The sequence below is a fragment of the Schistocerca nitens genome, chromosome 1 (assembly GCF_023898315.1).
Source record: "Schistocerca nitens isolate TAMUIC-IGC-003100 chromosome 1, iqSchNite1.1, whole genome shotgun sequence".
In the NCBI taxonomy this organism is placed as follows: domain Eukaryota; kingdom Metazoa; phylum Arthropoda; class Insecta; order Orthoptera; family Acrididae; genus Schistocerca; species Schistocerca nitens.
This window is the reverse complement of record NC_064614.1, coordinates 1150395456-1150420349: the sequence shown is the minus strand read 5'-3', so window position 1 is coordinate 1150420349 and position 24894 is coordinate 1150395456. Positions and strand designations below refer to the sequence as shown.

Below are 24894 nucleotides of genomic sequence, written 5' to 3'. Positions count from 1 at the left end.
CTGGCCCACTAATAATACAAATTAAAATACAAATACAAATCTTCTTCTTAAGTTGCCAATCCTAAGATTGATTTGCAGCAGCTCTCCATTCAGTGCGATTGTCGGCCAGCCCCTTCAATTCCGTGAAACTTCCGCATCCTAGGTCCTGCATTATCTGGCTTATGTACTTTCTTCTAGGTCTGCCTCTTGCCCTTTTGCCCTCCACAAGGCCTTCCGTTATAGTGTGGAGAAGACTTTCATGTCTCAGAATGTGTCCCATCCATATATCTCTTCTTGACCGTCTTCCAAAGAACTGGAACTTCCTCCGCTCTCTGCAGGACTTCTTCATTTGTCATCCTGGCCGTCCATGGAATTTTTAACATCCTTCGCAGACACCACATTTCGAATCCTTCAATCCTTCTTCTTTCGTCCTCTCCAAGTGTACAGGTTTCGCTGCCGTAGAGAAGCACACTCCCAACAAAGGTCTTTATTAACCGCTTCCTTAACGACATACTTATCATATTTGATGTGAGGAGTCCTTTCCTTTTATAGAATGCAGTCTTTGCCTGATTTATTCTACTTATTACATCTTTCCTACTACGACCATCTGATGTTATTCTGCTTCCCAAGTAGACAAAGTCTTGTATTTCTTTCAGCTTCTCTCCATTCAGCCTTATATTCGTAATTGCCTGATTATTTTGTTTGCTTGCAACTAAGATTTTTGTTTTTGACTTATTAATTTTCATGTTGTACCGTGTAGCAAGAGTGTTTTCCATTTCCTCCAACACTACTTGTAATTCTTCCTCATTTTCCGCTAGGACAGCAATGTCATCCGCAAAACGCAGCATATCAACTATTTTTCCCTGGATCCTGATTCCATTAGCTTGTCCTAACTTTTCTCTGACCTCGTCCATTGCTTTCTGTATGTACATATTAAAGAGGACAGGGGAGAGTGCACATCCCTGTCTCACACCCTGTTTAATTTTTGCTTGTTGTTGATGTTCCCCACATCTCACTATTGCCACCTCTTCTTTGTATATGTTCCATATCGTTCTCCTGTCCTTGTACTTAGCTCCAGTTTCCCTCAATATCTGGAATAGTTTTTTCCATTCAACCTTATCAAAGGCCTTTTCGAGGTCAACAAATGCTATGTAGGTGTCCTTTCCTTTTTCCATTCTTTTTTCTATTATGAGCCTTAGGGCCATAATGGCTTCTCTGGTACCTCTCCCTCTTCTAAAGCCAAACTGGTCTTCTGTGAGCATGCATTCCACGTTCCCTTCAATTCTTCTGAGGAGGATGGTCGTCAAAATTTTTGATGCATGTGATGTTAGGCTGAGGATTCTGTATTGTGCACACGATTTTGCTGGCATTTTCTTTGGTAATGGAACAATAATACACTTTTTGAAGTCCTGAGGCAGCTCTCCAGTATCATATATTTGGCAGATTAATTTATGCAATTTATCTTTTATTTCTGTTCCAGCTGCTTTGATGATTTCTGCAGGCAATGAGTCAATTCCTGGTGCTTTTCCGTGCTTAAGTGCCTGTAGTGCCTGATCAAATTCAGACCTTAGTATGCTGTCTCCTAGTTCATCTTTATCTACTTCGTCCTCACTTTCAATCATGTCATCTTGTACGTTGCCTCCATATAATTTCTCTAGGTATTCCTTCCACGTAAGTGCTATATCTTCATGATTATACACCTCTTATTATCCTCTCTTATTAGGGCATTACATCTAATCCTTTGTCCTCCTGAGAAGAAGCGTTTCACTGTTTTGTATGCTAATTCAAGGTTCCCTTTCTTCAGAAGGTCTTCAACTTCTTTGCATCTGTCTTCAAGGAATCTTTCTTTTACTTGCTTCAACTTCCTGTTGATTTTGTTCCTAAGCACTCGGTATGCCGTTTTCCCTTCTTCCGTTTCATTATTTTTGAGCTTCCTTCTTTCCTCAAACATAAGTATTATTTCATCAGTTATCCACTCCTTCCTCTTTTCAGGTTTTTGTTTTCCAATTATCTCTTCAGCTGCTTTTATTAGGCCATCTCTCATATTTTCCCAATGTTGTTCTACATTCTCTATAGGATGCTGCTGAATTAGATCCTTAGCCCTTTCTTGGAACTCCTTCTGCGTCTCACGGTTTCCAAGCTTCCCTATATCCAGTTTTCCATTTCCTATTTTCTTCCTTATGCATTTGAACTTGAGTCGGCATTCCGCAACAACCATGTTGTGATCACTCACAATATCTGGGCTTGCGTATGCTCTAGAGTCTTTTAGTTGATTTCTAAATCTATTTTTGACTAGAATGTAATCAATTTGGTATCGTTCTCTATCCCCTGGTGACTTCCAGGTGTATCTTCTACGGGGGTGATGTTGAAACCACGTGTTCGATATTATCAGTTGATTCCTGTTACAAAATTCTATAAGTCGGTCTCCTCTATCATTCCTTTTACCAAGGCCGTAGCGTCCAACAGCTGGCTGTACCTCTTTATCTCCTACTATTGCGTTCCAGTCTCCCATAATTATTAAATTTGTTTCTCCTTTGATTCCTCTCAAGGCTCCATTTAACTCTTCATATACAGCTTCAACTTCCTCATCCTCCTGGTTTGTGGTAGGCATATAGACCTGTATCACAACCGTCTCTGTAGGTTTGGTATCCAGACTGACAAGTATTATCCTTCCTCCATATTGTATATATCCCTTCACCCTCTGCCCCAATTTTCGACTCATAACTACTCCAACCCCACCTGCTCCAGGTCTATCTTCTATCGTTCCTGTGTGAATTATCCTGTACTCATCACTCCAGAAATCTCCGCAGTTAGGCCATCTCATTTCAGACACTCCTAGTATATCCAACTTCATTTTCTTCATTTCTTGCTTAAGGTTTTCGAGCTTCCCCATCTGCAGTAAGGTGCGGACGTTCCACGTTCCAATTCTACTATAGCTCTTTTTATTTCCTTTCTTCCTATGAACTGTTGAAACGAGATCTCTGGTAGTCCCCTCCCGGAGAACCGAATGAGGGGCTATTACTCCAGATTGCATTTTTACTAGAGCTTGTTTCATATTCATATTATGGCTGCTGATACTTGAGAAATCTAATTAGATCTTTAATGAAGTGGTTTCTCCTTGCCTTCTTCATTCTATGCCGTTGGCCATCATGTGGCTCTTCCGCCTTTAGGGACAGTTTCCCATCCCAAGGACAAGAGAGTGCCCTGTATAATTGAATTCTTTGATTACTTCTGTAAATGATGAAAGTCTATATGTGGTGAATGCAGCTTGCCGCTAACTCGGTGTAATGTTTTGTCTGTACCGAAGTGTATCTGTCGCCTTTATCGCTCTTTCACTCTCACACAGAAATGTTCTTTATCTGTATACAGTTTAAACTATATTAATTACTTGAAATCAGCCTAGTAGAATCTCTGGTGGAGCCTTTCGTCTTAATATTCAGCGGCTGGCTTGCTAGAAAAGATCTTTGCATTGGTTATTATTATTAAGCGCTGCATTCAGTTGGGAAAATCGATCGTTTGAACCATTCGTTCAGTTTACGACAGATCTAAAATTTCAGATGTGGACGAAGCCTTTTTGGACGATTTCTAAACTCAGAGATTGCAGGCTCTCTTCGTCACAGCTGAAACTTCCCAATTAATTACAGGGCCCAGACAATCATCAATGATTCAGACAGAGAACTCATTCGTCATTCACTCTAAAATAAAATGGTCACAAACCTTATTTCTGAGGCAAAATTATATTAATTCATTTCCATACATGTTCCGTTTGGTGTTGGTTCCAAGTCTCTTGCAATTAGTTTGTACAAATTTATCTTTCTCTTTACTATCGCGCTAACGGCACAAACTATACTCTTTCCTAGGTCGCTTTAGCGCGAAAAAGAATAAATAAAACTCTTTTAGCACTCCGATAATCTTCAAACGAATACTTCCGAAGCTGTTCCTCTCTCTCTCTCTAACTATAATAACCATGGAGCATACATACTCGTACCTCTGTTGTTCCAAGGAATAAACGTACTAGAAAAATACCTTGGCGTCGACGAGCTGTCGGCGCATATATTACTAGGAAATCTGATCGGATACTTTTCAAACGTAAATAAATGTGGATGATTTGATTGACCATTATTAATTATTGCGTGATAGAGGGTAATTTTCCAGTGGTGAGATTACACCTGCCTCTACCTGCTCATCCGCCCTCCTAGGAGGCCGTTTCGCTTGGTAGAGGGTGTCTCCTTATTCCGGGAGATACTCGGTCGCCATATCCTCGTTAGTGGTAACAGGGTGTACCGTGCAGCAATCCTTGGCTGCAACTCGTGAAGGTGAGGTTGGCATTTGTATGGAGAGGCTGTTTGAGACGCATAAAAAACCCTTATTGTCATTTACCTTGATCTAGTCCCTTTCTTGACAAATCCCTTGTAGTGAGGGGCAGGTGGGAATGTCAGGGCCTGGCCTCGAGTTTCGCCCCTTGCCTATTTCACCCTCTTATCCACCCTGCCACGACTCAGACACCTAAAAAAAAAAGAAAAAGAAAAAAATCTTGTGAGTTAGACAGGTTCTAATGCGAACGACTTGTGTTCGATTCTCTGCACTTCCAGGAACTTTCCTTGGTGAGAGGCCTGAACTGTTTTTTACTCAGAGTTGTGACGCCCACTGAGGAGCTACCTGACTGAGAGTTAGCAGCTCCTAAGTCGAATCGCCGACTACGGCTAGGAGTGTAGTGGGATGACCCCATGCCCATCCGTACCGCATCCGATGATGAATACTGAGGATGATATAGCGGTCGGTCGACTATCGCATCGTCATCACGGACAGACTGTAGGGTTTCTAACTAAACATGAAACTTCGCCTTTTCTCTTATATCGTTTTCATGGATACTAAAATGTTGATTTATGTGCACTGCACACAGAACAACTAGACCAGCATATCTACAAAGGAGGAAATTTGCGTTTTCGTAGAAGTAATGTAGCAATTTTAAGAATGAACGCTCCATTGCAGAGTGAGAATCTATTGTGGAAACAATCCCCCAGGCTATGGCTAAGCGCCGGCCGGTGTGGCCGTGCGGTTCTAGGCGCTTCAGTCTGGAACCGCGTGACCGCTACGGTCGCAGGTTCGAATCCTGCCTCAGGCATGGATGTGTGTGATGTCCTTAGGTTAGTTAGGTTTAAGTAGTTCTAAGTTCTAGGGGACTGATGACCTCAGATGTTAAGTCCCATAATGCTCAGAGCCATTTGAACCATTGTAGTATAATTAAGTCACGTAGTCAAACAGCAGAAGACACAATCACAAAAAGACGAAGACGACGGTTATCGTTACAAAACGACTCCTTCACATGCTAATTCAGAATCAATGCTATTTGCGAATGATTAGGAAGAAAGACAGAGAAGATCCAATACTATCCGCAAAATTTGTTATTGTATAGTGTATGGGTCGTTTGGGCAGGTACAGACTAAAAGAAAATCTAAAAACCCTAGCCTCATTATGCATCCATTTGAAACTGAGTATAAATTCAATATAACCAACAATATTTATGCATCATCAAATAATAGGCACTGATCATGTCACATCCCAAAATTCTAAATTGTCGAAAAGGGCTTACGCCGTGAGAATTCTTTGCACCAGCATTGGTGCCTAAACATTAACACTTCGCCTGTGCAAATTCGCTATTGAGGGCCGGCCCTGTAACCGAGCCTTTCTAGGCGCTTCAGTCTGGAACCGCGCCAGCGCTACGGTCGCAGGTTCGAATTCTGCCTCGGGCATGGATGTGTGTGATGTCCTTAGGTTAGTTAGGTTTAAGTAGTTCTAAGTTCTAGGGGACTGATGACCACAGATGTTAAGTCCCATAATGCTCAGAGCCATTTGAACCATTTTTTGTGGCTAAGCCATTTCTTTGCACTATCATTGCTTCCAGAAATGCTAGTCCTCCGAGGTATTCAGGAGAACTTCTGTAAAGTTTAGAAAGTAGTAGAGAAGTACAGGATGAAATAAAGCTCTGAGGCCGGGTCGTCAGTACTACTTGGATAGCTCAGACCTAGACAGCCTCTGGCAGGGCAACAGAGCGGAGACGCTAGTGTTTCTGTGTGCGCAACGAAAGCTCGCCTTGTTTAGTGCTGATGGCTGTTACTTACGTGCCGGATTAGCGTCTACGACACAGGGCGAGCCGTTATCGTAAGTTTACCCTCCGACTTAATTTCTGCAACGACTATTCCCGACCCAGAGCACTCGAGGTGGAGCATTTTCTGTGAGATTAAGTCAAGATCCCGGCGAGCGACGTCATAGAAATACACTTGTCGGTCGTGAACAGTGCGGTCTATGTTAAAATCGTTAACGACGCAGCGTCCATCCTGCTAGAGGCCAAAGGCCAGTTGCTGATCCAACCTTCGCCAACAATATGGAGATCAACCCGTTCATTGTCATTGCGGTGGCCTTCTTGCAGACAAATGTGACTACCATCCATCGTCGGACGTGGAATGTCGCGTAACGAAACTACGTTCTCCGAAACATCGTAATAGAAGGCGGCGAACCGTCTCTACATCTACATCTACATCTACATCTACATGACTACTCTGCAATTCACATTTAAGTGCCTGGCAGAGGGTTTATCGAACCACAATCATACTATCTCTCTATTATTCCACTCCCGAACAGCGCGCGGGAAAAACGAACACCTAAACCTTTCTGTTCGAGCTCTGATTTCTCTTATTTTATTTAGATGATCATTCCTACCTATGTAGGTTGGGCTCAACAAAATATTTTCGCATTCGGAAGAGAAAGTTGGTGACTGAAATTTCGTAAATAGATCTCGCCGCGACGAAAAACGTCTTTGCTGTAATGACTTCCATCCCAATTCGCGTATCATATCTGCCACACTCTCTCCCCTACTACGTGATAATACAAAACGAGCTGCCCTTTTTTGCACCCTTTCGATGTCCTCCGTCAATCCCACCTGGTAAGGATCCCACACCGCGCAGCAATATTCTAACAGAGGACGAACGAGTGTAGTGTAAGCTGTCTCTTTAGTGGACTTGTTGCATCTCCTAAGTGTCCTGCCAATGAAACGCAACCTTTGGCTCGCCTTCCCCACAATATTATCTATGTGGTCTTTCCAACTGAAGTTGTTCGTAATTTTAACACCCAGGTACTTAGTTGAATTGACAGCCTTGAGATTTGTACTATTTATCGAGTAATCGAATTCCAACCGATTTCTTTTGGAACTCATGTGGATCACCTCACACTTTTCGTTATTTAGTGTCAACTGCCATCTGCCACACCATACAGCAATCTTTTCTAAATCGCTTTGCAACTGATACTGGTCTTCGGATGACCTTACTAGACGGTAAATTACGGCATCGTCTGCGAACAACCTAAGAGAACTGCTCAGATTGTCACCCAGGTCATTTATATAGATCAGGAACAGCAGAGGTCCCAGGACGCTTCCCTGGGGAACACCTGATATCACTTCAGTTTTACTCGATGATTTGCCGTCTATTACTACGAACTGCGACCTTCCTGACAGGAAATCACGAATCCAGTCGCACAACTGAGACGATACCCCATAGGCCCGCAGCTTGATTAGAAGTCGCTTTTGAGGAACGGTGTCAAAAGCTTTCCGGAAATCTAGAAATACGGAATCAACTTGAGATCCCCTGTCGATAGCGGCCATTGCTGTTGCTACTATATCTTTGAATCTGAGCCACATCTCGTCTAAATTTGCATAGTCAGTTCGGAAGGAATGGAGATTGTCTCTTAGGAAGGTTTCTAGTGACACTTTATCCGCTTTTTTAAATAAAATTATTTTGCGTTTGTTTCTGGTGGATTTGGAAGAAACGGTATTGAGCCTAGCTACAACGACCTTGTGATCACTAGTCCCTGTATCAGTCATGATGCTCTCTATCAGCTCTGGATTGTTTGTGGCTAAGAGGTCAAGTGTGTTTTCGCAACCATTTACAATTCGCGTGGGTTCGTGGACTAACTGCTCGAAATAATTTTCGGAGAAAGCATTTAGGACAATCTCGGAAGATGTTTTCTGCCTACCACCGGTTTTGAACAAGTATTTTTGCCAACATATCGAGGGAAGGTTGAAGTCCCCACCAACTATAACCGTATGAGTGGGGTATTTATTTGTTACGAGACTCAAATTTTCTCTGAACTGTTCAGCAACTATATCATCGGAGTCTGGGGGTCGGTAGAAGGAGCCAATTATTAACTTAGTTCGGCTGTTAAGTATAACCTCCACCCATACCAATCCGCACGGAGTATCTACTTCGACTTCACTACAAGATAAACCACTACTGACAGACAAACTCCACTACCAACTCTGCCTAATCTATCTTTCCTGAACACCGTCTGAGACTGATTTCGCCCTCCTGCATGAAGTTCACTTGGCCAGTCTCCAAGATATCAATTGCTATACCGTCCGCACCTCCGCAGGTGATCCCATGGGCTGTGGAATGGCCATCTACACCCACGAAGGGATCCCTGTCGCCTTCCTTCCATCAGCTCGGGGCGTGGCACTCACTGCCATGGGGAAATGCTTCATTACTTTCTACGCACCATCGGCCATTGATCAACAACATGGGTGGCCCTAGCTTCATTCTAAGGACATCACCCCCTATTTTTGGACGATATGAACACTGCCTACTAGGAGGTGATTTTAACTGCGTCCTGCACCTAAAAGATCAGGTTCCACACTATACTACGTGCCGGGAACTACGTTTAGTGGTGCAGGATATCCTGCTTCACAATACCTGGGAAGTCCAACATGGCGACTGTTCTGACCATATCTTCCTTACCAGTTATTGTGCAACCTGTCTAGACAGGATATGTGTCTCACGGGATTCTATATCTGCAACACAGGACGCCATATGCTGGCCACTGGCCTCTTCTCACCATTGCACTTAACATCTGCGTGGTCCTCATTCCACCCCAACCTTTATGGCACGACTGTGCGCCATGGAATTTGAATATTTTTCATCTGCACGATCCGACAATGAGACATGGGCAGCCTGCGAGCGACACATTCCCAGCTACTGATCGACACTGGCATGGTGGATGGACTGCGCCAAACCAGCGATTTGGTCGAGATTAACATCACATGCAAAGGGGTTCAAACGAAGCTCATAATTTGCAGCATTGTCCGCAGAACTGATCATGGCCCTTTGGTTCTGAGTGGAGTGGAAGCACTCAACCAGAGACTTCCTAGGCTGGATTCAAAATGGTTCAAATGGCTCTGAGCACTATGGGACTTAACTTCTGAGGACATTAGTCCCCTAGAACTTAGAACTACTTAAGGGGAGCCGGAGGTGGTCAAATCCAAAAAATTACGATTTTTTTTTTTTGCTACCAAAAATTAATTGGAACATTCCTCTTTAATGTAAACTTTGAATTATTGTTCTACTCGCCCTAGAAGTGGAGTTATTACCATTTTCCCCCACGCCTGCAGAGGAAATGGGCGGCCACTGAATGCATCTAACACCCTCTCGTGACTTCCTGGCGAACTGCTTGGGATTTTCTCGGCCTGTTACGCATACAGCGTCTTATGTTACGCATACAGCGAGTGTGCAAGGGTTGGCTACACTGTTTTCTGTGACAAATGAAGCGCTAAGAGCGCGGAACATCGTCTCTTTGCTGTTTACCATTTCGAATTAGTTCAGTGTTGCGCCTGTTGTTGGTAGTATTATACTTCTTGTGTAAGGCGTTGTTCTGGTTACGATGCCACGTTTTAGTAACCGTGTATATAAGAAGATGAAGAACGTAGGGAAAAGAAAATTAACACTAATATCAAGTTGCGATACTACAATTACTGAAACAATGCGTTCTTCTGCTAAGCAACACATGGCCGGCCATAGCCCTGTGACATCTTCTAGCAAGAAGCTGACTGGTGGAAGAGACAGATTTCGTGAATATATTAGTGACAGTGATGATATTAACGAAGTACTGAATATTGGATTATTATCTTCTGTGCTGAAAGTAAGTGTTCTGTGCAAAATGTGTTCAAGTGTAGGAGTGGGACTAGAGATAACAAAGCACTTTAGTTTAGCTTGTGAGATGAAGATAATCTGTGCATGTTGCAAGTATAAAGTGACTTTCTACAATTCACATGCCAGTCTCTTTGGTGAAAATGGATGATCTAGAGTGTTTGATGTGAATGTTAGACTTGTGTATGGTCTTCGATGCATCGGAAAAGGGTCTGCTGCTGGCAAACTGTTTTGTGGTATTATGAACTTGCCATCACCTCCAAGCAAATTGGGGTACTACTGTGAACTGGTAGGATCCTCTGTTGAAAATGTGGCTTTGAAAACCATGAAGGAAGCAGTGGAGGAATCTGTAGAAATGAACGGTGGTTCTAGGGATTTGGTAGTGGCATTAGATGGTTCCTGGCAAAATAGGGTTCATAAATCCCTGAATGGGGTTGTAACTGCTACTTGTGGTGATAGTGCAAAAGTGATAGATGTTGCAATATTATCAAAACATTGTAGGTGCAAAAATAAAATCAAAGGAGAGCACAGTGGAACCTGTGAGGCAAATTTTAGTGGATCAAGTGGAGCAATGGAAGTGGATGGAGTGAAACAAATTTTTGAACGTTCAGTTCCCAGATACAACGTTATGTACAAATACTACCTTGGGGATGGTGACTCCAAAGGTTTCAAGACTATAGAGGACCTGAAACCATATGGAAATGAATTTGTAGTCGAAAAGTTGGAATGCATTGGGCATGTGCAAAAGCGTATGGGTGCACGGCCTCGAAGGCTCAAACAGACTTTGGGTTCAAGTAAGCTCAGTGATGGAAAGACAATAGGAGGGAGAGGCAGGCTTACTGATGAGGTGATTGAACGTCTACAGAGATACCATGGGTATGCTATAAAGCAAAATACTAGTAATGTTAGTGATATGTGAAAAGCAGTGTGGGCATTGTTCCTTCATACTGCCTCTCCCAATGAATACCCTCAACACAGCCTGTGCCCACAAGATTCCTGGTGCAAATATAATGCAAAAAAGGACTATGATCACAAACATGGTTTGCCAGCAGCTGTGATAAATGCGATAAAACCAATTTTTCATGACAGCACAGCCAGAATTGTTAACAAATGTCTACACGGAAAGACGCAGAATCCTAATGAGAGCGTAAACAATTTGATTTGGAAAGTGATTCCTAAAAGGGTGTTTGTAAGCATAAAAACACTGCACTTTGGCGTTTATGATGCAATAGCAACCTACAGCCAAGGGAACAGTGTGAAGTGCGAAGTTCTGAAGGCATTAGGATTTACAGCTGGGGTGAACACTGTACGAGCACTAAGAAATATTGACAGAGAAAGGATAAGAGCAGCAGAAAGAAGAGAAAGGCATATGAAGTATGATGGAACAACAGGCCAGAAAAGAAGGCAGAAAAGGAAGCTTTTGGAGGATGAAGAAGAAGACCCTGATAATCCATCCTATAGTGCAGGAATGTATTGAAAAACTTTGATAGCCATTTCCCGTAAATTAGAATTTCTCGAATATAAGGAACATTTTCTCAAAATCCACTCAAGCTAGAGAGATGAAATTTTTATACAGCACTCCTAGTGGTCAAACTTACATTGTAACACAGCCATTTGGCAATATGTTCAGTAGTTTCATTTCAGTTTAATTATAAAGCAATTATTTGTAAAAAATTTGGGTCATAAATAAAAAAAATAATTGGAAGGAAACTAGAAAAGATACTCCAAAATCCCTCTGTCATAACTGCAATACTAAACCACTATATATGTAAAAAAATTCAAATTTTTCTATTTGGTAGTTTATTCATAAATGTTTCTCAAAGTTAGTGATTTTAACATGGGCAGCACAGGCACCTCCGACTCCCCTTAAACCTAACTAACCTAAGGACGTCACACACATCCATGCCCGAGGCAGGATTCGAACCTGCGACCGTAGCGGTCGCGCGGTTCCAGACTGTAGTGCCTAGAACCACTTGGCCACCTCAGCCGGCCCTAGGCTGGGACTTCCTGGATTTGCGTCATAGGATTGAGAACTGTAGGGCTCCCTAAATGGATCAGGTGTGAACTATACATCATACGCTGCTACACAGATACCTAATTCTGTGTGGAGTGCACGGAAAGGTTTTTTTAAACTAGATGACTCTACATTCAACCAAGGTAATGAGCAGTAGGAAGCCTAGAAATATCGGTGTAAAATCGAAAGAAACGCCTCCCACAGGTGAGAGTATTAAAATCCTAATGTTAAACTGCCAAAGCATTCACAACAAAGTGCCAGAGTTTGAAGCGCTCATGAAAAGCAGTGGGGCTCACATAATACTAGGTACAAAAAACTGGTTAAACAGAAACTGATAACAGTGAGATTTTTGGTGAAAAATTAAGCATATATCGAGAAAATAGGGAAATGGAAAATGAAGGTGGTGTATTAGTGGTAGTAGACAAGGAACTCAAATCCACAGAGGTAGAAATTGAAGCTGCATGTGAGATTGTTTGAGAAAAACTCTGTATCAGTGGTGGGCATAAAACGATAATTGGATCCTCCAATAGCCAGTCATCTCCTGATGTAACTGAAAGCCTTAGAGAAAATATCGGTTCACTTTTCTAAGTTCCCAAAAGTAGTGGGGATATGTTTGTACCATCCCACTCTGCACTGTTGCCAGATGTATCCGAGATGGCGGCGATGACGTCATCCAAGATGGCAACAGCACATGATGTCACCCAAGATGGCGGCCATGATGTCATTCAGGATGGTTGATTTTGGCAGGAAGTTTGAATTTTGGCGGGAAGATAGGTCAATTGCGCTACCTCCACTGACCTAACCCTCCTTCCCCTACCCTCCCCTCCCCCCCCTCCCCTCCCCCAGAAAATGCCAGCAAGTTCAAATTCCATCAGGACAATCCAACACACCTCTACTAACCTAAGAAAATGGCGGGAAGATAGATCAATTGGGCTACCTCCACTAACCTAAGTCATCTGACCATCACCTCTTCCTAGGGATTGGCAGGAAGTCTGAATTTTGGAGGGAAGATATGTCAATCTGTCATATGTCAATATGTCTCTACCAACCTAAAAATGGTGGGAAAGAAAGGACACTTGAGCTACCTCGACTAACCTAAGTCATCCAACCGCCACCTCTTCCTATAGATTGGTAGGAGGTCTGAATTTTGGAGGGAAGATAGGTCAATCAGGCTATCTCTACTAACCTAAGAAAATGGCAGGAAAGAAAGGGCACTTGGGCTATCTCCACTAACCTAAGTTACTTGACCACCACCTTATCCTAGGAAATGGTGGGGAGAGAACTTGGCCTATGCTGGACATAAGTTTTTATTTTGCATGCACTATTTAGTCAAACAACTAGATGCAGTATCACCATCCAGTATACTTGCCATGGGGTCCAGAGTCCAACTGACCCAGTACACAGTACCACCATCAGAGGGCGTTGTCATCCATTCCGTGACGTAACCCAAGATGGCGGCCATGATGTCAGATGATGATATAACTACCATTCTCCAGAATGGCGGGTTTGGAGGGAAACAGTTTGTTAACCACAAGGTCTGTACCTAGTAGACAGTACTGCTACCAGAGACCAGTGTAGGCGTATGCGTGTGATTTTACAAATTAGCTTTATGTAAAATTTTAAACTGGTGTAGCATGGAAAAGTGTTTAGCTCATCGTGAAGAGCTTTTGGAGCACAAGGAAGACTAAATGTAAGACAGAAAAAATATTCACCGGTACAAACGAAAATCGATATTAAATTAAAAAATACGAAAATAATAGACAATGTCTCACATGACAAGTAAATACCTATTTTCCCCTACTCCTATCAGCTGGGAAGGCTTTTGCCCATTGTCCCAGACAAAAATTGAAATTTTGCATACATACACTCCTGGAAATTGAAATAAGAACACCGTGAATTCATTGTCCCAGGAAGGGGAAACTTTATTGACACATTCCTGGGGTCAGATACATCACATGATCACACTGACAGAACCACAGGCACATAGACACAGGCAACAGAGCATGCACAATGTCGGCACTAGTACAGTGTATATCCACCTTTCGCAGCAATGCAGGCTGCTATTCTTCCATGGAGACGATCGTAGAAATGCTGGATGTAGTCCTGTGGAACGGCTTGCCATGCCATTTCCCCCTGGCGCCTCAGTTGGACCAGCGTTCATGCTGGACGTGCAGACCGCGTGAGACGACGCTTCATCCAGTCCCAAACATGCTCAATGGGGGACAGATCCGGAGATCTTGCTGGCCAGGGTAGTTGACTTACACCTTCTAGAGCACGTTGGGTGGCACGGGATACATGCGGACGTGCATTGTCCTGTTGGAACAGCAAGTTCCCTTGCCGGTCTAGGAATGGTAGAACGATGGGTTCGATGACGGTTTGGATGTACCGTGCACTATTCAGTGTCCCCTCGACGATCACCAGTGGTGTACGGCCAGTGTAGGAGATCGCTCCCCACACCATGATGCCGGGTGTTGGCCCTGTGTGCCTCGGTCGTATGCAGTCCTGATTGTGGCGTTCACCTGCACGGCGCCAAACACGCATACGACCATCATTGGCACCAAGGCAGAAGCGACTCTCATCGCTGAAGACGACACGTCTCCATTCGTCCCTCCATTCACGCCTGTCGCGACACCACTGGAGGCGGACTGCACGATGTTGGGGCGTGAGCGGAAGACGGCCTAACGGTGTGCGGGACCGTAGCCCAGCTTCATGGAGACGGTTGCGAATGGTCCTCACCGATACCCCAGGAGCAACAGTGTCCCTAATTTGCTGGGAAGTGGCGGTGCGGTCCCCTACGGCACTGCGTAGGATCCTACGGTCTTGGCGTGCATCCGTGCGTCGCTGCGGTCCGGTCCCAGGTCGACGGGCACGTGCACCTTCCGCCGACCACTGGCGACAACATCGATGTACTGTGGCGACCTCACGCCCCACGTGTTGAGCAATTCGGCGGTACGTCCACCCGGCCTCCCGCATGCCCACTATACGCCCTCGCTCAAAGTCCGTCAACTGCACATACGGTTCACGTCCACGCTGTCGCGGCATGCTACCAGTGTTAAAGACTGCGATGGAGCTCCGTATGCCACGGCAAACTGGCTGACACTGACGGCGGCGGTGCACAAATGCTGCGCAGCTAGCGCCATTCTACGGCCAACACCACGGTTCCTGGTGTGTCCGCTGTGTCGTGCGTGTGATCATTGCTTGTACAGCCCTCTCGCAGTGTCCGGAGCAAGTATGGTGGGTCTGACACACCGGTGTCAATGTGTTCTTTTTTCCATTTCCAGGAGTGTATGTATGTATGTATTACGTATGTATGTATATTGGTTTGTGTAACTCTGCACATGGTAGTCTGTCCCTTTTCAATAATTATGGAAGGAACGAATGCTTTCCAGCTGTGAATTACACCCTGCTCGTGCAGGGCTGTTAATGAATCATGGCTACAGCCTGCAGTTTAGAACAGTTATCGTGGAAAGTTCCAAAGGAATGAATACGTTGCAGGTGCACTAGCAACACACTCACCAATTGGGGCTGCCTGTGCAGAACATGTTGTGATACAAAACTCTGTCAGTCAATTGTTCTGACAAGACACAAATAGTACTGAAATGCTTAAAGTTACTAAATTTTAACAGTGAGGAGAAAATCAATGTAATTAAAATAAGTTAATATTTGTATTTCTGTCCAATAATGGGATGAATAGCGTAAACTCTCTTTTATGTTGGTGAATAAAATGGCTCAAACGGCTCTAAGCACTATGGGACTTAAAACTTCTGAGGTCATCAGTCCCCTAAAACTTAGAACTACTTAAACCTAACTAACCTAAAGACATCACACATATCCATGCCCGAGGGAGGATTCGAACCTGCGACCGTAGCGGTCTCGCGGTTTAGGATTGTAGTGCCTAGAACCGCTCGGCCACACCGGCTGGCGTTGGTCAGCTACTTTGCTCTCTAAAGCAAAATTTATATTTACCTATTTAGAATCTGACGTGCTAAACTGTCTTTCAGTATTTTCATTGACAATAGAGACACGTTCTGCAAATGTGGCACTCTCAAAAGGCTAATATACACTATGTTATCAAAAGTATCCGGACACTTGGCTAGAAATGACTTACAAGTTCGTGGCGTCCTCCATCGGTAACGCTGGAATTCAGTATGGTGTTGGCCCACCCTTAACCTTGATGACAGCTTCCACTCTCACAGGCATACGTACAATCAGGTGCTGGAAGATTTATTGGGAAATGTCAGCCCGTTCTTCACGGAGTGCTGTGCTGAGGAGAGGTATCTACATCGGCCGATGAGGCCTGACACGAAGTAGGCTTTCCAAAACATCCCAAAGGTGTTCCATAGGATTCAGGTCAGGATCTGTGGTTCAAATGGCTCTGAGCACTATGCGACTTGACTTCTGAGGTCATCAGTCCTCTAAAACTTAGAACTAATTAAACCCAACTAACCTAAGGACATCACACACATCCATGCCCAAGGCAGGATTCGAAGCTGCGACCGTAGCGGTCGCTCGGTTCCAGCCTGTAGCGCCTAGAACCGCACGGCTACTCCGGCCGGCTTCAGCATCTGTGCAGGCCAGTCCATCACAGGGATGTCACTGTCGTGTAACCACTCCGCCACAGGCACTGTATTATGATCAGGTGATCGATCGTGTTGAAAGATTCAATCGCCATCCCCGAATTACTCTTCAGCATTGGGAAGCAAGAAGGTGTTCAAAACATCAGTGTAGGCCTGTGCTGTGATAGTGCTACGCAAAACAAGGGCTGTAAGCCCCCTCCATGAAAAACACGAGCACACCATAACACCACCGCCTCCGAGTTTTACTGTTGGCACTACACACACTGGCAGGTGACGTTAACCGCGCATTCGCCATGCCCACGATCTGCCGTCGGATCGCCACATTGTGTACCATGATTCGTTACTCCGCATAACGTTTTTCCACTGTTCAATCGTCCAATGTTTACGATCCTTACACCAAGCGAAAAGTCTCTGGGCATTTGCCGACATGATGTGTGGCTTATGAGCTTCCGCTCGACCATGAAATTCAAGTTTTCTCGCAGTGAATCCTGATACAGTTTGGAATTCCTGTGTGATGGTCTGGATAGATGTCTACCTATTACACATTACGATCCTCTTCAGCTGTCGGCGGTCTCTATCAGTCAACAGACGAGGTCGACCTGTATCCTTTTTTTTGTGCTTTACGTGTCCCTTCACGTTTCCACTTCACTGTCACATCGTAAACAGTGGATCTAGGGATGTTTAGGAGCGTGGAAATCTCGCGTACAGACATATGACACAAATGACACCCAATCACCTGACCACGTTCGAAGTCCGTGAGTTTCGCGGAGCGCCCCGTTCTGCTCTCTCACGGTGTCTAAGGACTACTGAGGTCGCTGATATTGGATACCTGGCAGCAGGTGGCAGCACAATGCACCTAATATGAAAAACGTATGTTTTTGGGGGTGTCCTCATACTTTTGATCACATAGCGTATGTCGAGATTTCATGAATTGGGAGCACCGAGCGGTGTAGCGCAGTTGTTAGCACTATGGACTCGCATTTGGGAGGACGACAGTTCAAACCCATGTCCGGTGATCCTGATTATGTTTTCCGTGATTTCTCTAAATCGCTTCAGGCAAATGCCGGGATGGATCCTACGAAAGGGCACGGCCACTTACCTCCTCCATCCTCTCCTAATCCGAGATTGTGTTCCGTCTCTAACGACGATACGTTAAACATTAATCTCCTCCTCTGACTTGCGGTTACCACATCCGGTCTCCTTTGGTAGCTCGTAAATGTGTACAAGCTGGCTGGAATATTGTTGACATTGATTGCGAATTTCTGCAGGATATACACAATAAATGCAATTTCACTATTACAATTTAATAAATTAGTCATAATATCCTGTTACTATATGTAGAAACATAATCACAATACGTGTTTCTAAATTCTGTGCTTCTTCAATAGAAGTAATTTTTCTAGTTATGTCAGGAGAGTTGGAGGGGTTAAGACTCTAAAAATACAGATTTTGATCTCAATGAGATGGTTAGTTTCGAGATTGCATGTCACAAGAACTAAATTAACTGCACAACAGAGTGAAAGGGTCACTTTTTCGAAACCCGGTAATAGCATCCCAAAGCGATGCAGAAGCTTGAAATTTCTCTCAAAGGGGCCTACAGACTTCCTCTATAATGGTGCAAAAGCATGGCGCCCTGCCACGTCACCCTCGGTCTCGGTGACGGTTCAAGCAGTAAGGTCTACACACTTGCGAAAAAAAGGCCAGAGCTCAGAAGTTGATGTGAGGTATAACGTGAGTTATGTCATATTGTCGCCAAATTTCAACAAAATTCTGCCCAGTGCCATCGTGGTTGCGTCGCACGATGGGAACGTCATCACACTTTCTCTTACCCGCGTTTCACACCTTTTTTTGACGCCTCTGCGACGAAGGTCCGAACTACGACACCCAAAATTGAAATCACGCGGTTTCCTTGTGGATGGGTGAGGAAAAAATTGCAGACACACCACTGCTCAGATTCAACTCGAAAAGGCTTCAGAGGACGGCATAAAGGGCGACAAAGGAACCATCCCTTCCCTTGGTGCGTTGATTTCCACACACTATGAGGTTGAAAACGACAGTTCGCAGTGCGATGAGCTACAGGACGGCGACCTTTGACGCTGCTAACACTGCCCGAACCATTCAAACCTTCAACACTGCTCTAAGAAAATCGTGGGCTGCGACCCCATTGAATGTGATCACACTCGTTTGGAGTGCAGCGCGATCGCAATTTTTGAACTGGTACACAGGATGGAGCCATTTGGGACTGTTCAAAACCATTCGACGAAATCTGAACGTGATTCGAAACAGTAAAGGGTGTTTATAATTTTTCGGCCCTTCTGTTTGTTGCCCTCGTTTGGCATCATCATGAGGGGCGTGACATTGACACATGCGAGAATAAAACGGTAAATGGTCCCTGTACGACCCCCTCGTTTGGTAACACCTTTAGTTCCACCCACACACCTTTGTTGATCACTTTCAATGTACCTGTACAGAGACAAACCGTTCACTGATACCTAATCATTGGTGTATAAGGACGACACACATTACACTTCGCATGTAGGCAGCAAACGCTAGTGCAATGACGAAGCGCCATTCAGCTGTTTTGTTTTGACAGGCAAGAAAATCATTTTGACGGCAGAGAAAGATATATATTTTGATTTTAATGATTCATTTATTGATCACAATAAATATTCAGTAACAGATGACGCCCCCTCTAGCAGTAATAACAGCCTGACATCGGCGTCGATAGCTGAAGATTACGGAATTGACTTAGTCCAGGGGGATGTTGGTCCAGAGGCAAATTCCCCAGCTGTTCCTGACTGGGGACGTATGTGCCTTAGCTTTTGACCTATGTAATCACACGCATTTTCAATTGGACTTAAGTCTGGGCTGTTGATAGGCGGTTCCATCACGAAGATGTCGACAGCTTTCAAACGATTTGGACGGTCTGGGCGACGTGATGCCAAGTGGTTCAAATGGCTCTGAGCACTATGGGACTTAACTTCTGAGGTCATCAGTCCCCTAGAACTTAGAACTACTGAAACCTAACTAACATAAGGACATCACACACATCCATGCCCGAGGCAAGATTCGAACGCAGCAGCAGCGCGGTTCCGGACTGAAGCGCCTACAACCGCTCGGCTACAGCGGCTGGCCTGATATGTAGAACCAATACAGGTGTCGTATGGTCTTTTTGGTTTGAAGGTCTCGAGCGGTAGCTGTCTAATCGGAAAGGGTTCCTCCTCAGTGTACAATGGCCTTCAGTACAGCTGTGTCTTTGTATCCGTTGAGCGTAGGCGACTGTAACGGGCATGTGTATTGTGTCATGTCATGATGATGAGAGAAGGGAGAGGGTGATACCTCGTTCTGGAACTTACCCTACTCCTATTGAATAGCACCATATGAAAGACAGATCATCATCAACAGTGTCACATGCCCTCACTTCATAAGACAATGAAGGCACATAGCCTACTCTACTAGGGGCTTACTGTCCCTATCTGAAGGGAAAGCTCACCATCAAAAATAACACATGCTCTCACTTCACAATGTATTGCGAAGAAGTTTCGAATTTAATCCAGGACTTTGGCGCGAAGTTTGGTGATGGGGAAAACTTGTACCACCAGCAGAATTCGAACTGGCTACCTCAGAATCACGAACCACCGCACTCTATTGTGAATGTGTCCTAACAATTTCACACAGATCACTATTCTTTGACCTTAGACACACTTCACAAACATAAACGGGTAAATACGTCATTACCCAACCACCTATACTGATAAGAAAACTAGTAATTAGAAAAGGAATATTATGTAATGAGGTTCAAAATTTCTTTTAAAATAGCAGCTCTTTCTATCTCTCTGTCTCTCTCTCTATTTTTTTTAACATAAGTCTTCTGAATGATTTGACGCTGCCCGCCACGAATTCTGGATGTATCGAATTTCTGTCTTCCTCTGCCAGTCTTTTTTTTTTCTCTATAGTTCCCTCTGGCACCATGGAAATTATTACCTAATATCTTAGAACATGTCCCTCAACCTGTCCCTTCTCCTTATCAGTGTTTTCCACATGTTCCTTACTTTTCCGATTCCTTACAAAAACTCCTCATTCCCTATCTTTTCGGTCCATCTACTTTTCTACATCATACCATAGCACCGGATCTCAAACCCTTCGATTCCCTTATTCTTCGGTTTTACAGTGGCCTGTGATTCACTACCATACAATTCAGTGCTCCAGATGCACGTTTTCAGAAATTTCTTCCTGATATTAAGGCCTATGTTTCAGAGTAGAAGACAATTTTTAGAAAGGAATGACCTGTTTTCCTGTTCTAGTCTGCTTGTGATGTCATTGATTTGCACGTCACATGTTATTTTGTTTCCAAAATAGCAGAATTCTTTTACTTCGATTGCTTCGTGGTCACCAATTTCTAAGTTAAGTTTATCGCTAATCTCTTTTCTACCATTCCTCACTACTATCGTCCTTCTTTGGTTTACTCTCAGTCCATATTCTATCCTCATTACATTGTTCATTCCATTCAGTGCGACTTGTAATTCTTCCTCTCTTTCATTGAGGATAATACGTCATCTTATCATTGATACTCATTACTTTGAATTTTAATCCCATTTCTAAGACTATCTTCCATTTCCTTCGTTGCTTCTTCGATGTACAGATTCAACATTAGGGGAGAAACACCGCATCCCTGTCTTACGCACTTTTTAATTCGAGCACTTCATCTTCCATTTTTATTGCTCTCTCTCTCTCTTTTCTTGTACATATTGTACACTATCCGTCTTTCCCTCTAACTTAACCCTGTTTTTCTTAGAATTTCAAACATCTTGCACCGTCTTACAGTGCCGAACACTTTTTCTAGATGACAAACCGTATGAAGATATCTTGGTCCATTATTAATCGCCACGTCAGAACAGCCTCTCTGTTATCTTTACGTTTCCCAAAGTCAAACTCATCGTCATCTAGTAGATCCTCAAATTTCTTTTCCGTTCTTCTGCACGTTATTCTCGTCGCCGGCTGCGTTGCATGAGCTGTTAAAGACCGTTATTCGATAATTCTCGCACTTATCTGCCCTTGCTTTCTTCGAGATTGCGAGAATGATGTTTTCTCAAAAGTCTGAGGATATATTTCAGTCTCATGGCTTCTACACACCAACTTGTACTGTCGTTTGGTTGTCCATTCCCCAAACGAATTTTGAAATTCTGAAGAATGTTATCCATTCCTTGTCCCTCATTTAATCGCAGGTTTGCCAAAGCTCTCTTAAACTATGACTAGAATACTGGATCCCCTATGTCTTCCACATCGACTTCCACTTTTTCTCCTATCATTTTTTTTTTTTTTTTTTTTTTTTTTTTTTTTTTTTTTTTTTTTTGTGAGTCGTCAGCCTTCTGACTGGTTCGATGCGACCCGCCACGAATTCCTCTCCTGTGCTAAACTCTTCATCTCAGAGTATCACATGCAACATACGTCCTCAATTATTTGCTGGATGTATTCCCATCTCTGTCTTTCTCTATAGTTTTTGCCCTCTACACTTCCCTCCAGTACCGTGGGAGTCATTCCCTGATGTCCTAACAGATGTCCCATTACCCTGTCCCTTTTCCTTGTCGGTGTTTCCCACATATTCCTTTCCTTTTCAACTCTGCGCAGAACTCCTCATTCCTTACCTTATTAGACCACCTAATTTTCAATATTCGTCTGTAGCACCGCATTACAAGTGCTTCCATTCTCTTCTGTTCCGGTTTTCCCACAGTCCATGTTTCACTACCATGCAGTACTGTGCTCCAATGCGTATATTCTCAGAATTTTCTTCCTAAAAATTAGGGCTTTGTTTGATACTAGTAGACTTCTCTTGGCCAGAAATGCCTTTTTTGCCAGTGCTAGTCTGCTTTTGATGTCCACCTTGCTCCGTTCGTCATTGGTTATTTTGCTGCCTAGGTAGTAGAATTCCTTAACTTCATGTTCTTTGTGACCATCAATCCTGATGTTAAGTTTCTCGCTGTTCTCATTTTTGCTGCTTCTCATTACTTTCGTCTTTCTTCGATTTATTCCCAAGCCATACTCTGCACTCATTCGACTGTTCATTCCATTCAGCAGATCATGTAATTTTTATTCACTTTCATTCAGGATAGCAATGTTATCATCGAATCTAATCATTGATATCCTTTCGCCTTGAATTTTAATTGCACTCATGAATCTTTCTTTTATTTCCATCATTGCTTCTTCTGTGTACAGACTGAACAGTAGGGGCGAAAGACTACATCCCTGTCTTACACCCGTTTAATCCGAGCACTTCGTTCTTGGTCGTCCACTCTTATTATTCCCTCTTGGCCCTTGAACATATTGTAGATTACCCGTCTCTCCCTATCGATTACCCCTATTTTTCTCAGAATTTCGAACATCTTGCACCATTTTACATTGTCGAACGCCTTTTCCAGATCGACAAATCCTATGAATGTGCCTTAATTTTTCTTTAGTCTCGCTTGCATTATCAACCGCACCGTTAGAAGTGCCTCTCTGACGCCTTTACCTTTTCTAAAACCAAACTGATCGTCATCTAACACATTCTCAATTTTATTTTCCATTCTTCTGTACATTATTCTTGCCAGGAACTTATATGCATGAGCTGTTAAGCCGTTTGTGCGATAATTCTCACACGTGTCAACTCTTGCAGTCTCCGGAAATGTATGGATGATATTTTTCCTAAAGTCAGATGGTACGTAGCCAGACTCATACATAGAATTGGAAGGAGAATCAGCATTGGTCGTATTTTCTTGTTTTATTATCCGCAAAATCGATTTTCGGTCACTTAGTGACCATCCTCAGTGCTGTAATATACAATTAAAATTGGTAGGTACTGGTATCAACAAGCTTAGAGTGATCACATAAACAAGTCAGCCTATCGCTCTAAGCTTTTTGATACCAGTGCCTACCAATTTTAATTGTATATTACAGCACTGAGGAGGGACTAAGTGACCGAAAATCGATTTTGCGGATAAGAAAACAAAAAAATACGACCAATGCTGATTATCCTTCCAATTCTATCCACTATTTGGTCGCGGTGCACAGAACACTCCATGGAGTGCCAATCATTAAGACTCATACATTCTACACACCAACTTTTGTTGCCATTTCCCCCAATGATTTTAGAAATTCTGATGGAATGTTATCTGTACCTTATGTCTTATTTGATCTTAAATCCTCCAAAGCTCTCTTAAATTCTGCTTCTAATACTGGATGCCCTATCTCTTCTAAATCGACTACTGTTTCTTCTTCTACCACATCAGACCAGTCTTCACCCTCATAAAGGCTTTCAATGTATTCTTTCCACCTATCCGCTCTCTCCTCTGCATTTAACAGTGGAAGTCCCGTTGTACTCTTAATGTTACCACCCTTGCTTTTAATTTCACTTCAGGTTGTTTTGCCTTTTCTATATGCTGAGTCAGTCGGTATGATTACCATTTCTTTTTCGATTTCTTCACATGTGCGTGCAGTCATTTCGTCTTAGCTTCCATGCACTTCCTATTTATTTCATTCCTCAGCGACTTTTAATTCTGTATTCCTGAATTCCCCTGAATGTTTTTGCACTTCCTTCTTTCGTCGATCAACTCAAGAATTTCTCCCTTTACCCATATTTTCTTCGCAGTTACCCTCTTTGTGCCTATGTTTTTCTTTCCAACTTCTGTGATTGCCCTTTTTGGGTATAACCATTCCTCTGCAACTCAACTATTAGTCATTATCGTAGTATCTACTGAACACGTAGCTTATGCTAGTAACCATACAGGCCAAATGTCCTCCCAGATGACTTACCTGCTTGGCCGACGAGTGTAGACGACGGAAGGCAGATGTCGTTGTCTCAACATGTCGGCTGGCAAATTGGCCCACAGGACGAGCAACAGAACACTGCCCAAGACGACCAGCGAGACTGCTGCAGTCAGAGCCTTTATACGTCTCATCTGGCTCTCCCCACTGAAACATGTATCCAGACATCAACAATCATTGGCTACGTCGCTGCATCTCATAACGTCAACATTCTGATATGACATTTTTGTTAGGAACAGCGGATAGCAGAAGGCCTCAACGATAAGAAAGTAATCTCACTCTATTCTCATGTGTGATAAGACGGATGAGAAAAATAGACTAGCCTATCGGCCCAATGCTCAACAAGGTCTTCCAATCCATCCTCCTCCTAAGCAGTCATAAACACTTAAACCAACATTTATACGTTTCCACTAAGCAGGGTAGCTTTCATCCCACCTACTCCGCCAATGACTAACTCTGCAAACCTCATACATATTTGATTGCACCGCATCAGTAACTAAGATTTCGCCATATTAATACGCTTTCACCTTTAGAGGAGCCTATTTTCATTGTG

The 24894-nt window shown here is 43.5% G+C and overlaps 1 protein-coding gene across 1 annotated transcript in view; it reads right to left on the bottom strand.

Moving 5' to 3' along the window:
* The window catches only part of LOC126232736 (glycoprotein 3-alpha-L-fucosyltransferase A-like), an 80396-nt gene extending 55921 nt beyond the window's left edge, over positions 1-24475 (bottom strand). Inside the window, exon 1 of the mRNA XM_049942817.1 lies at positions 24330-24475. Coding sequence (XP_049798774.1) covers positions 24330-24475 — 146 coding nt within the window. The remainder of the gene's footprint in view (positions 1-24329) is intronic.
* Positions 24476-24894: the final 419 nt, after the last annotated feature.